This window comes from Bacidia gigantensis (genome assembly GCF_019456465.1).
Source record: "Bacidia gigantensis strain McMullin 20006 chromosome Unknown contig_156, whole genome shotgun sequence".
Classification (NCBI taxonomy): domain Eukaryota; kingdom Fungi; phylum Ascomycota; class Lecanoromycetes; order Lecanorales; family Ramalinaceae; genus Bacidia; species Bacidia gigantensis.
The window spans coordinates 273400-286869 of record NW_025408594.1 but is presented as its reverse complement, the minus strand read 5'-3'; the positions used below and the strand labels follow the sequence as shown (position 1 = coordinate 286869).

General features: G+C 51.2%; 4 protein-coding genes across 4 annotated transcripts; 2 read left to right on the top strand and 2 right to left on the bottom strand.

Annotated features, from left to right (window-relative positions):
* Positions 1-991: 991 nt before the first annotated feature.
* KY384_002404 (uncharacterized protein) lies at positions 992-2772 on the bottom strand (the record flags this gene model as incomplete). Its single annotated transcript, XM_044810927.1, has 4 exons — positions 992-1512; positions 1606-2083; positions 2138-2375; positions 2453-2772. The coding sequence occupies 4 exons, from the start codon at positions 2770-2772 to the stop codon at positions 992-994; spliced, it is 1557 nt and encodes a 518-aa protein (XP_044671810.1).
* A 1655-nt stretch (positions 2773-4427) lies between these two features.
* Positions 4428-5769, bottom strand: KY384_002403 (uncharacterized protein; the record flags this gene model as incomplete). The annotated part of the gene is made up of 4 exons (XM_044810926.1): positions 4428-4831; positions 4890-5075; positions 5134-5521; positions 5581-5769. The coding sequence occupies 4 exons, from the start codon at positions 5767-5769 to the stop codon at positions 4428-4430; spliced, it is 1167 nt and encodes a 388-aa protein (XP_044671809.1).
* A 1417-nt stretch (positions 5770-7186) lies between these two features.
* On the top strand, positions 7187-8643 carry KY384_002402 (uncharacterized protein; the record flags this gene model as incomplete). Its single annotated transcript, XM_044810925.1, has 4 exons — positions 7187-7456; positions 7508-7637; positions 7692-7815; positions 7878-8643. The coding sequence occupies 4 exons, from the start codon at positions 7187-7189 to the stop codon at positions 8641-8643; spliced, it is 1290 nt and encodes a 429-aa protein (XP_044671808.1).
* A 320-nt stretch (positions 8644-8963) lies between these two features.
* Positions 8964-9917, top strand: KY384_002401 (uncharacterized protein; the record flags this gene model as incomplete). The annotated part of the gene is made up of 1 exon (XM_044810924.1): positions 8964-9917. The coding sequence occupies one exon, from the start codon at positions 8964-8966 to the stop codon at positions 9915-9917; it is 954 nt and encodes a 317-aa protein (XP_044671807.1).
* Positions 9918-13470: the final 3553 nt, after the last annotated feature.

Sequence of the window (13470 nt, the reverse complement as noted above, 5' to 3'; positions counted from 1 at the left end):
ATTCGTTTGCGTATCCTCAGAAGTATCATTTGATTTATATTCTTTTATGGCATAGAAATTCCCTGTGAACCGACCTCGCAGTGCGATGGCATCATGCAGCTGCTATGCGGGCTCATCTCATCCTTCACGGATCCATACTCAAATCGGCCCCTGGGTTCACTGACTTCACTGACGGCGATGGAACACTCGAAATATCAAGAAGGCTGTCAGCATGCTCAGTCAATCGATCAGCGTCCGGCGGTGTGCAGAAGCACTTCATACGGTGACCCCCAGGGTTCCTCCTCCAAATTTCTTGGTCTTCAAGTAAAACGAATGCCTCCGGCACTTTCTCATCATCATCATTACTCCACAGTCACAAAGTCAATACTGACAAAGAATCTCAACCCTAGCAACAGGATCAGGGCGGTCGTAAGCTCAATGTCGATGTCCTTCTGTCGCGCAGCAATGACCCATTTGACCTGCATATGGACATTACAGGGCACTTTGTCAGTACATGCCAGGTACGCCCCGTTTGCCCCATCAGAAGATAGGTAGGCAGACTATGAATCGCCATGTCCCAGGAAAATATAACAGCCGGTTCGCTCGGAGGTCTTGCCAGTCACGTCAGCTACACTCGTCCATGTGCTGGAGCATGTACGTGACTTCGCAAGCCTTAACCTCTATTGCGAAAGCAATGACTCGTGCGGAGACGAACGAGGACTTCATCATGCGCGGATCATCTATGTTCCGTTCCGAATACTAGACAGCCCTGGCAGAAAAATGGCAGCGCATCTGCGTGCTGGTCTGAAGGTATTGGTGCACGATAGCCTCGCTTCCGACGGACTTTAAACAGAAGGGTTAGCCTGCATGGAAAAGAGGAGAAAGCCCTACTGGCGTAGACACGTAGATTATCAAAATCATATACATGAACGGGTCTATCAAAACCACCTAACCCAAAATACCAAAAATGCACCAGAAAATCCTCCCAACTTTTCTCGCTATCTTGCAGCGTTTACATCGCAAACTGCATATGCCCCTGCCTCTTCCTAATCCTCTTCCCAAACATCCCCAAAAACAGAATAATCAACCCTGCCGCAGCGGTGATGCCCGTCTGGGCCCCAAACGCATTAACCTCCCCATCCCGCTCCACCCAGTTGATCTCAATATACGTCGCCATGAAGCCCCCCAGAGTTCTGCCGACATTAATCCACGCGCCGACCTCGCCGCTACCCTCGGGATACGCATCCAGCAAGTAAGCATTGAGGCCTGTGGTGGCGAACATGATGCCGATGACTTGGCCGGCGGCGAAGATGCCGATGACGATGTAGTGCCAGCGGTGCTCGAGGGCGAAGCCGAGAAGGAGGATAGAGAGCGCCATCAGTGGGGAGGCGATCCAGATGATTATGAGGCGTGCTTCGGGTTCGATCTTGCCGTTGTGGCGTTTTAGGTAGATGGAGCCGATTAGGTCGTGTAGCCAGTGGCCGATCACTGCGCCGAGGAGGACGCCGATTATGAAACTCCAGTAGAACATTCCTGAGGGGCGTTAGACGGGATTGAGGAGATGGGTGGTCGAGTAGATGGTGGTGTTGGGGAATGGGGTGGGGATAGGGGAAGGGTGAGTCTTACCGAGATTGTAGGGTTTGAATTTGTAGAATTCCGTCAGCCAGATCGATATCGTCGCGTTCACACCAATGATCCAGGCGAAGTTCAGGAAGTAATAGATCGTGCTTAGCAGCACTGGGATTTTACTGATGGCAATAAGCGGCCTCATGACCGCCTGGCCGAAACTCTGCCGATTATGTCTGCTCCTCCATTGTTCCACCCCGACTAAGCGCAAAAGGCGATTTTTCGGTGGGACTTGCTGGGAGGGGGCAATACGACGGTTGTAGATAGTTTCGTCCATGAAGGCTACGATGAGGATCCAAGCGAATGCGGTGAGGCCCGTACTCACCCAGAAGACATTGGGCCAGGCCATTTTGTTGACGATGAAGGCCGCGATGAGGGGGCCGATGTAGGGGGAGACGATTGTAGAGCCGGCCCAGATGTTGATCTTTCGGGGATGCTCATGGAAGAAGAATATGTCTTGGATGTACATGAGACCACCCTGTGACGTGAATGTTAGCATGACGAGGAGAGGCCATACATGAGGCAAGCTTACAGCTTGCGCAACGATCGAAAAGAAGCCGTTCAGGATGCGTGCTGCCATATATGAGTCGAAGCTCGTGGCCGCGGCGCACCATGCTGATGTGGCGAGCGCGATAGACATGAAAATGAAGAGGACTGGGAGACGTCCGAAATAAGCTGATAGCCAGACTGTGAACAAACCGCCGGCGCCCAGACAGAAGAGATTCCCGACGAGATTGTGCTGGATGACATTGTGCGTTTTGTGCCATTGTCTGCGCTTTACTGTTAGCAGGCGTTGATCAAGGCAAGCTCGTGACGCGTGAGATAGCCTAATGCATGGAATACGCACTTTGCTTGAGGAAGCAAGGTTATGACGCCTGAAGAGCTGGTGTAGTCGGGAACGAATGTCGCCACGGTGATCACCAGGAGGATGAGATGCTTCTTGATGAAGCTCCAGTTCAGCGGATCATTGGGATCTGTTGATGGCTGCGGGATGAGAACGGTCTTGCCATCTGCTGTTGTTTTCAAATTTGAGTCATGCAACTGGCGAGCATCCAGCATATGGGTGCCATTGAAGCCCTGCTCTCGGATATACTGGTCGTTCTCATCTCTTTCATTAGTCCCGATGGTCGCGACATTCTTCTCGTTGTCGGAGCTGGTCTCCGTCATCGGATTCGACGGAGGCTTTGGCGACTCTGCCATGGCTGTCCGCGACACGCTCAAGAGCGTGAGACCTTTTTGCGTATATGGAAAAGCAACAAAAAGGTGAAATTAGCCTCACCGTCGCCAACGGCGCGCAAGTATCGCAGAGATAACGTCACCTAAAAGTTGATGGTATCAGGTATTACGCAAGTGGAAGGAAAGGAAAGCAGAAGGTTTGGAGAAAAACGTGGACTCATGCATGGGAGCTGCATGAACGCCTCCAAGCGGTTCGCACGCATGGTCCTGCATGGCATGGCTGGGGCCACCGCTGATCTCACTTCCAGCTTCTAAACACGCTTGCGACTTGGCGTATGAGCCGTTTATGCAGCTTGTAGTAGCTCAGTGCATGCTCGGAACAAAAAATGGATTAAAGCATCAGGCTGTTGAACGGTAAGAGCAGAGTAAATCAGGTAAATCATGGCGACCGAGGCACTCACCAATCCTGGCCCCTGTTGCGCACGAATTACAGCTCCACACGGACCTCAAAGAGGCTCCCATACGTTTGGTACAATCTCGTTGGAGTTTGCGCAGCCAAAAGCTACCACGTAAAATTCTGGTGCACTGACGGGACGGTTGAGACACCGTCTGTTCCTGGAATTCGGAACGCATGGACGGATCTACAAGCTCGACATCCCGCGGTCCCCCGGATCCATCATCTCGGGGGCGGCGCCCACGGCAGGAGCCAGACTACTGTACACTATCGTCCACTACGTCCTAGCCTTCGCTTAGGCTTGCTGGCTCATCGGTGATTGTCCTATCGATCCTACTCAGGGTCGTAGTGATTTGCTGATTGATAGCATGCTGGGCATTTGTGAGCTGCAGCTGCAGGACAAGGCTGTCGGGTCACATAGCGCAATTGGAAGGTCCCTCGATAATGCTGGAAGATCATGATCTGGCATCGCGCATTGGCGCAGGTGGGATGAGGCCCATGTGGGATGGCGGGGTGAAAAAGGGGCGCTCCAGCATTTCGTTGGCCTGGTGGTTGGCTTATCCAGAAGTCTGGTTGCTTTCAATGGCTTGCGCGCTTCCTACTTGGCGTGGGTTGGTGGTGGATCCTCGATATCTCCGTAGCTTTCGTAGCTCCATGCAAGCGCAAGCCACCTATCGTAATGCCATGCACGACTTGGTCAGCCTTTTGTGTCATTAGGTTGATTGCGAATTGGACGTAATTTGGGGAATTTCCAATTTTCCATTGCCTCGTCGATAGCATACGAGGAATCCATTTCGCAGGAGACGCCCCAGCATTTCTATTGGTACAGTCATATTCTACCAGACGCCCCTGAGTCTCCATGTATATACGTATGTCCAGTTGAAAGTATAGACACATCGTTCCAGAACACCCGTTCACCATGACCGTCATTAGCGTGACGTAGACGATCCGCAGTGATAAGCTTTTCCCCAGCCAGAGTCCCGACCATAATACACAGAAAAAGGAATATACAAGGAGTGCATGATTCGTGTAGATACCCGGTATCGCATCCGTAGGAAATGAAGCAATGTGTTGATAGTTGCAGCCGTGGGGCGCATCGTAGTTCTTCTTGCACTTACGTAACCTCTTCTAAGATAACGCAAAGGCGGAACCCATCGAGGGCGCCAAATGAATTACGATCCTGTCGTATGCCTTAATAAGCCTTTCCCGGTGTGGCAAGAGGTAGGTCGTCGTCGCTATCGCTCGAGGTCTGGCCTTCCTTCCGATCCGCATGGACGTGCACCTGTGTCGTACGCAAAATACCATCGCCATTGAAGGTTGCTGGCGGGAGAATCTTTCTTTCACTCTCCGTGTCACCAAACATGTTAGTCGCCTTGTGTGCCGAGGCTGTATGAGACGCCGGGTACATTTGGATGGGGACGTTATCAGCATCAGACGTATGGTTGTAGTAGCCTGAGCGCTTGTAGGATCCTTTGTAGGTGCTATGGAGTCGGTAGAACATTGTGACGAACAGAGGACGGAGGGGTGGTAGACATCCCAGAATGATAATCAGCCACGATTCGGTGTAAGCCCAGATGACGAGGTTGGCAATGAAATCTATAGGTTCCGGTCAGATTGCTTACGGAGGTCAGCATTTGATGGGGAGATCACATACAGTTCTTGTCGTCCTGGGCTTCGATGAATTTGATGTTGATCGTCTTCATGACACCACCAACAGCAGCCACCAGACCTCCTGCCATGAGAAGGCAGAGGCCAATTTTCATTCTTAGAGATATCTTGAGATTCCAGAAAACAATGACTGGATACAAGGCGAGGACGACATCGCTCACGGCTGCCCAACCTACAGGAATGATTGCTTAGCACCACAACCAACAGTCAGAATGAATGTCTATACGTACTGCCTTGAAAGTATCCTCCGTGAGTATGCCTCTCCTCACCTCCACAACTTCCTGGCAGAGAGTGATCCCAAAGTTTAGCCGTTGGGTTGCAAGACAGCAGAATCAGGACAGTTTGATTTATGTTGAGGATAATGTTGCTGATAGCCACGAAATAGAGGAAGTATCTCAGATACGTTTTGCTCTTGCTATTGGTACCAGATTGTATACGCAAGAGGAAAGCAATGACCGCAATCTTGCCAAAACCAATGCTGTGAATACAGATAATCTGGCCTATCCAGGCGTAGAGATTGGCTTTGGCCAGCTGAGGTCCCCACAAGAGCCATGTGTGGTTGCCCAGGCCCGACAGACAAGATATTGTTATCATTGCTTGAGCTATCATTGCACAAACCTGCCTCAAGTCAGCCACATGGAAGATGTTATCGACGATGCACAAAGTTCCGCACGTACGAAGCTTAACATGGCCCAAAAGTAATCCCATTTGAATGACTTCACGATAAAAACATTGGTGTAAGTGCGCAACAGCATGAACGTGAGGGCCACAGCAGCCTGCGCCCAGGTGGCCGCCATGATTGTAGCCCCCTTCCCACCATACGGATCCGTTAGGATGACATGAGTTGCCGGAGGTCTGGCGGCCATGACGACTCTTTGCTTGTCGAAAGGTAGAAATTGAAGAGAGAAAAGGGAACAGGATCGGATCTCGTGAAGAGAAGAGTAGATGTGGCGGGAGCCTCCCGAGATGTTGTTGCGCCGATCAGGTACGCTGCAAATCTTGACGGCCAGCCATGTTCGTCACGATCAATCACCCCCTGTAGTAGACTAGCTTGTTGGGGTATCTTGAGATTCCAGATATTTGCTAGTTCAGTATTCGGTACTTGTTAGGTACAAGCTCACAACGCTCGCGCTATGAGTAAATCCAATTGTCGTCTTTGAAGCCATCTAGCGGAAGATCTATTGTCTCTCCGCTCCTAATTGTGGCCTATCCTGTCTTGCTGCCAGGGGGCGAGGTGGCCCCCTACAACCGCGGAGGGCGGCCTCTTGAAGGAACTTGAGACCCGCATAGTTGGTACGAGCTTGTCTGCACGTGGGGTCTGCAGCTTATTGGCCAATGGCTTGAGCTTGCTGTGCCGTGGGCAGAAGACGGTAGAGCCATACATGCGATAGGCTGTGTGATTGTCCCGCATCATGCACGACGGCTCGTAGTGTCACTTAGAATTCCCCCTGTGTGTGGGCGGATATACGAGTGCCACAAAAGGCCTAGCCAAAGATGTTGACTTCACAACCTTCCAAAGTCAGCATAGTGTCTCTCATCCTCTCCTCGCCGTCAAGATTAGCGGAGCTTCAAATGTTTCTCACTCTTACGTCTGAGGCTTCATCTCGGGGCAGTCCAGTAGCTGGCTGATTGGCCAGCCTTCTCGCCGTCCAGCTTCTGGTGTATCGCGATATAACGAAAGGGTTGTCCACCTCCCCACGGTACGGAGGACGGGGGAAGGATTTGATAGCTGGCTCCGATGCCGTAACAGCCGTAACAGCGGGGGCTCTGACCAGCAGCCGGGCACCCCTAGTGCGGAATTGACCTTCAGGTAACAACGGTACGGCTGCTAGGCCCGAAGGCCCCCAAAACCTTGCCGGGAAAACGCGCGCAAAGAATAATTTCGTGCTTGTACACGATGCGTAATAATTATGTGGGATGCCATCATCACCGGCTTCTGGAGGGTTTCTAGGGCGGTTTTGGCTGATGGAGTATGCAGGTGTTCATGCGGGGCATGTACGGTAGTACGATAGGTCATGCCGGCCCAGAGCAAGATAGGCAAACTTCGACGACTAGCGCTTCCAACACCATGGCACCAGGTATGCGAACGCAGACAAACGCTTTTCGGCATTCGAAATGTCAGGAAATTTTCCACTGGATATCTTCCACGCAAAAGTATCTTTTGAGGGGCCCTTGCAGCTAGCAAATCTGTTGTCCTCGGAGTAACAAGCCTTCCTTGTGGCAACCAAAATCCTATCCGACGAGACATTCACGCTGATAGCAAGTCTATCATACCACATCATCATGAATTTCGTGGACAATGACTCGCGTCCATCATCGGCTTCAAGCCAGTCGCCAATTGTCTCTTCTGCCCCTACTACTCCCGATGACGGAGTGCAAGAAGCCATTGCAAATGTGCAAAGAGCAGCACAAGCAGATAAAACCAAGACCGGCCAAACCCACGCTGATTTCCTCGAGGCGGTTCGACAGCTGAATCTGGTGGCAGAAGCACCTCAGGAGACCCTGATGAGGATTCGTTTCGAGGTACAAATGCACTCCAGTCCCATTCACATCGTATTGCACGTCGGCTGAGAAGCATACGCTAAGGTATCCCATTGAGTGAAGCCTTTACAAGTTGCTGCAATACGCTTGACGTTGGAGATCGGAGCATTGGATGCTCTCGTATCGCAGGATGGAGAGAAGATCACCGCCCAAGAACTTGCAGAGATCACTGGTTACAATGCTTTGATGATTGGTGGGCATGGCTGTCCTGATGCCTCTGAATGCTACTGACGAGTGCTACCTCCAGAACGCGTAATGCGTCTTGTCACATGGTGCGGGGTCTGCGACGAGGCAGGCACTGCAACATACGTGGCCAATCCGACGACCCGACTCATCGTCGCACCCGGTGGAGCTGGCGGACTGAAGCATATGTACGACCACTCTTCTCCCCGCCTCCTCACCCCATGAGAAGGCAAATCTGATTTGTGTACAGTTATGACCTCTCTTTCCCTATCGCATCGAAATTGATGGACTACCTCCACGAGACCAAGATTCACCAATTCCCCACACCCCCTCAAAAGACCGCCTTTGAACATACCTTCGGACAAAACCTCTGGGATCACATGGCAGACAATCCAAAGCTACGCAAATCATTTGACGACTACATGGCTGCACGAAGAAATGGGATACAATCGTGGTATGAGACATACCCTATCGCGACAGAGCTATTCCCCGACACGAGAGCAGACTCGGTCATGCTGGTGGACATTGGCGGCAATCTCGGCCATGAAGCCGCGAGCTTCCACGCTGCACGCCCTGATCACCCTGGCAGAGTTATATTACAAGATCTGGAGTCCATGATCCAGACAGTGAAGGACAATGGCACATCGGAAGGCGTGGAGCCCATGGCCTACAATTTCTTCGAGGAGCAACCAGTCAAAGGGGCGAGGGCATATTACCTACGAAGCGTACTGCACGATTGGGATGATCCCTCGAGCGAGAAGATCTTGAGCAACACTGCGAAGGCAATGGAACCTGAATACTCGAGGCTTCTGATCGATGAGTATGTGCTGCCTGATATGAAGGCGCCGATCCGTGGCAGCTCATTAGATTTCCTCATGATGATGCTCTGCGGGGGCATTGAGCGGACGAAAAGCCAGTGGGAGAGCCTATTAGGGAGGTGTGGACTGGAGATTGTGAAGATCTGGGGTGGGAGGAGCGATTATGAGCAGGTCATCGAAGCGAAGTTGAAAAAGTAGTACGTATGGTTCACGATCTTGAAATGAACGGCCAGTCTTTGCAATTCTCAAGGTATAGACTTCGTCATAAATCACTCAACTTACGAATCAAAATAATCGTTCGTTCAAATTTATACATGCTGTTTGCTTCATGGTGAGGATTCTACATCTTCTTGACCATGATTTGAGCTCAGCCGCAAGCTAACGACTTCACCACAAACTCTGAAAAGTTGCATCCTCTGAAGATTCACTAATGGCGGAAGCAAGCTCCCTGTCACTGACCCCCAACACTCCTTCACGCACCATAATCCGTCACACCACCCATCCAACCAACCTCCAAAATGCCCACCCTACACCTCGCAAAACACATCCTCCGCAACGCATCAAAGCTCGAACACGTAGAGACCACTAATTCATATCCTCCCAACCCCAACCCCAACCCCAGCCACCTCGAAAAACAGCACGCCAGACTCCTCCGTCGCAAAGGCCCCATCAAAACCCTCGAAATCGCTCGGAAACGACTAGCACGAGAGCCGCTGAAACGGCTGGTGCTGAAGACCGTCCGCAAGCTACGGTCGAGAGGTGAATGGAAGAAGGCGATGGGAGCGGCGCGGGCGAGTATGCCTTTTCCGATTCTGGCTCTCCCAAGTGATGACCTCTTATCCCCCAAGGCCGAGAACTTGGGCATGGGGACCGAGTACGGCGGCAGCGATGACGAGGGGCGGATGATTGTGGATGAGAGGGCGGAGAATGTGTGGTTTCCGGGAAAGGTTGTTATCAGGGATCGGGTGGCGGCGATTACGCATGCTCTTGCTGAGTATAAGCAGTGGGGTGGCCGGAATGTGTTTTGGGTCGATGGGGCGACGTATGCTGGATACCATGGCGGAAGCATCGCGGTTTTGCGTGTGGCTGATCGGGGTGATTCGAGATCGGCGTGGGTGGCGGAGGGGTATCGTGTTGATCTGGAGGCTGTGGATCAGCATGGGGTGGAAGCTTGGGCTATTTGGAAAGCGCTCAGGATGATTTTTGAGTGCGATGAGCGCGAACGATCATCGGTCTCGGGAAAGGACGATGCTTGCTCGCTAATGGTCGTGTATTCAGATTGCCAAGATGTTCTGCGGAATCTGATGCTGGGAAGCCTGCATTGTGACCTGGCGGAGCAAAGGATCATCGGCCAGGCGCAGGAACTTGAGAAGATTGGAATAACGATGGAGATTCATTGGGTGCCTGGACACGTTGGAATACCGGGGATTGAAGCAGCTGATCTTGTCGCGAAAAGAGCCTTGCGAGCTTGACTGAGAGAAGTTGAGTGAGTTGCATTTGATACTATTTAGATGGCAAGCTTGTCGACAAGGAAGTTCGTTGATGTTCAACCCCATTCTGACTCACTGCGGCGGCTGAGTCCGAATCGAACGGACGCCAAATCACGATTTTACTCGTGTTTGACCCCCAGGCTTCGCACTTTGCAGGAAAGAGTAGGAGCGACCGACATTGACCTGACTTGTCATACAACACACAAGTCCGCCCCAAATTCTTACTCGCTGCGGCGGCTGAGTCCGAATCGAACGGACGCCAAGTCACGATGTTACTCGTGATTGACCCCCAGGCTTTGCACAGTGCAGGAGAGAGAAAAGAGGCGAATTCACAATGACCGACCCGGGTAGAACTGATCTAACTCTGAACTGTGCCATAGCAGCCATACCCACTCGACACCAAAACATGGAGATAAGCTGTGCGGCCAGGCAGAGTCAGTATTTGCTAGGCTCAGCTAGATGGGTGCTTGACTTACCTCCGACTGCGTTGGGGATGGACATCAAGGCTGGTGTTCTGACATGCGTTGCTCTTCGGTGCAGTGAATGACGAGGTTGCTCAGTGTGTCGATGGTACCTAAAATGAATCCATAGGGGTATCAGCCGACTGGACTGAATAGGCAGCTAATTACCCGCGGTGGAACACAATGGACGCTATACTCTCCCATTCACCATCTGGGTCAGCTTCATCGGAGTCGAACCGACACCATCACATGCAGCCGACATGCTGGTCCCCCGGGGTCACCAAATACAGGAATGCAAAAGGAAGAGTAACCCTACCTGATGAGATCCATCTGTATCGCGTTGGTTGGGGATCGCTGAGGGCAGCGATGGTTGGGAAACCCTAGATCAAAAGGTCCGTAGACCTGTCAGCCGGCTAGACTGGAAGGCAACTAATTACTCGCTATGGAAACTCTTGTGTATTGGGCGCTACACCCCTCCCGGTCCCTCCCAACGGTTGGTATATCGGAGTCGAACCGACGCCACGACATGCAGCCAACATGCGTAGCCCCCGGGTTTCACGAGCTGGGGAGATAAAAAGAAAGGGTGCTGGTGGACCAACCTGATCAAATGCCATGTATCCAACGATCACTGTTCAATGAGACTGAGAGAGGTGGTGATGGCGGCGGCGGCGGCGGCGGCGGCAACGTCGGCGGTGGTACCTAGATCAAAAGTCCGTAGACCTATCAGCCGGCTGGACTGGAAGGCAACTAATTACTCCTATGGAAACCTTTGTGTATTGGGCGCTGCACCCCTCTGGTAGCTCACAACGTTAGGCGTCATCGGAGTCGAACCGACATCAAGACATGCAGCCGCCATGCTTGGCCCCCGGGACTTTACCAAATTTTGCGAGTATAAAGAGAGGGTGCTGATGTACCTACTTTGGTTTGATTCGTGTTGTCGGCTGGCACCGCTGTGGCCGTCGTTGGTGATGATGAAGATTCCTAAATTGAGACACCGTAGGGATGTCAGCCTGGCTGGACTACATAGGTAGCTTTTACACACGAAGAAACCACAAGGGACGCTTCATTCGCCGCAGCGTCTCACTACGGTCGGCTTGGTCGGAGTTGAACCGACGTCAATCACATGCAGCCACATGCTGGACACACCCGGCTTTACCAGTTGAGGAGAGTTGCTGCAAACGACGAATTCGAACCTACCTGATCAAGTGTATCTCATATCATCTTTCATGTGCTGCCCGACAGGCTGTGTACCACGCGTGGTGATGAGGTGGGATAGTGAGGATGAAATAGAATGTGGATGAGACATGATGATGATGATGATGATGATGATGATGATGATGATGATGATGATGATGATGATGATGATGATGATGAAGGTAGAGAAGATATGTGAGTGGTGTTGAAGAACATCTTGTGGATTGTGATTGAGATTCGTCGAAGGAGAAGTGATGTTTAGGAAGAAAGAAGACAGAAGAGCGCAAGAAGTCTTATATACCATGTGGGGCTTTCAGAAAAATCTTCGAGAATCTTCCACTTTTCGGAAAAACAGGCATAGAGTGGAGAGGCTCGTCCTTCTAGGATGGTTGTTCTGGCAACACACCGCAGCTCCACTCTCCGCCACGCTGGCTTGCAAAAAATCGAACCTTGATAACAGCAATTCATCTCTCGATACGCGATACCGAGAAAGACCGCGCAAATGATGGCTGGCAATTGCGAATACAAGGAAGAATTCAATGGCTTCAGGCATTGACTTGATCTGCTAAGAAGAAGTGGTAGCATACTGCGAGCCTTAGACTGCAAACAGTAATGGCGGCTGGGAAGTGGCGCCATCAATATCAATGTCGATCAACGCCACGGTCCGATGTGACAGCCAAAAATCGAAAGTCTAAATGAACCACACGCCCGTTGGCGCAGGCACATGATCCATCAGATTCTGGCTACAAATCCCTATTCTCTGTCATGTTCTCGCTTTGCTATCAACCACGCTCCGCTTTTAGACACCCCCGCTAATATTTCCGCCACAAAGCGCCAATCCGCCTCACACTTTCCCCCAGCTGTCTAATACCTTCGAAATCTTCGAAATCTTTCCGAGGCAAGCTTCTTACCTGTGTACTCGAGAGTGTCGATTCCATTACTCTATTCAGCAATATTCCTCCCTGTACAGCCTAATCGGGTCATGGGCCAAACCTTAATTTCACCATTGCCATCGTCCCCCACAGGCGAGATTTTCACTGTATTTCCGCGAGCTGCCACAAATCTCCACATCTATTCAAGCACCACTTTTATGCCTCGATGTGGACAGCGCTACGTCATGCGAGTGGGTACCAAGCACGTTGCCAGGATTGTCCGACACCAAATCGCCCCGCTGAGGTCCCAAAATCTTGCTAATAGCATCTAGCTTTTCGTCATCTAGATATTCCTGTGTGTGAGACAAACTATGATAAAACCCAATGTCTTTCAGGAAAGAATTGAGAATCCAATGGCCTACTACGAGGCCTGTGGCAAGCCGACCTCTCTCCTCCTCAAGATTCCCTTCAGCCACTCGCCTTTTCCCAAACTATAACTCTCCTAAGCTGATCATATCGATATCACTACAAGTTGACATTTTGTGTATGGCCGGCCTATGCTTACCTAACACAATTGAAGACTACCGATATTGTGCTCAATAATGGACCCTCGGCAGCTAGCCTCCTCTGATGATACATCTATTGGTATGTCCAGTGTAGAGCAAAATGAGACAGACAAGAAGAAGTCGAGTGGATATCTACGCCAGGGATAGGCACCGCTCTTTGGGGTAGACATCCGTTCCTGCAGGACGTTTCGCCTGCTCAAATGGCCTGAGTACTGCACCAAATAGCTGCTGGGGTTTTGCAGAGATCCTGAAACTTTCACCAAATCCCTTTGCAAAACACAGAAAGATACAGGAAAGATCTGACTATTCCACATTCCGCGAGCGATGTCTAGACAAATGTCATCGCCTATAATATAAGAGTACGACCCAAATCTATCAAGATACCCATATCTGCGATCAGATCAATCCCGATGTCTCAGAAGTCCTTAGGCGACAGACCCAT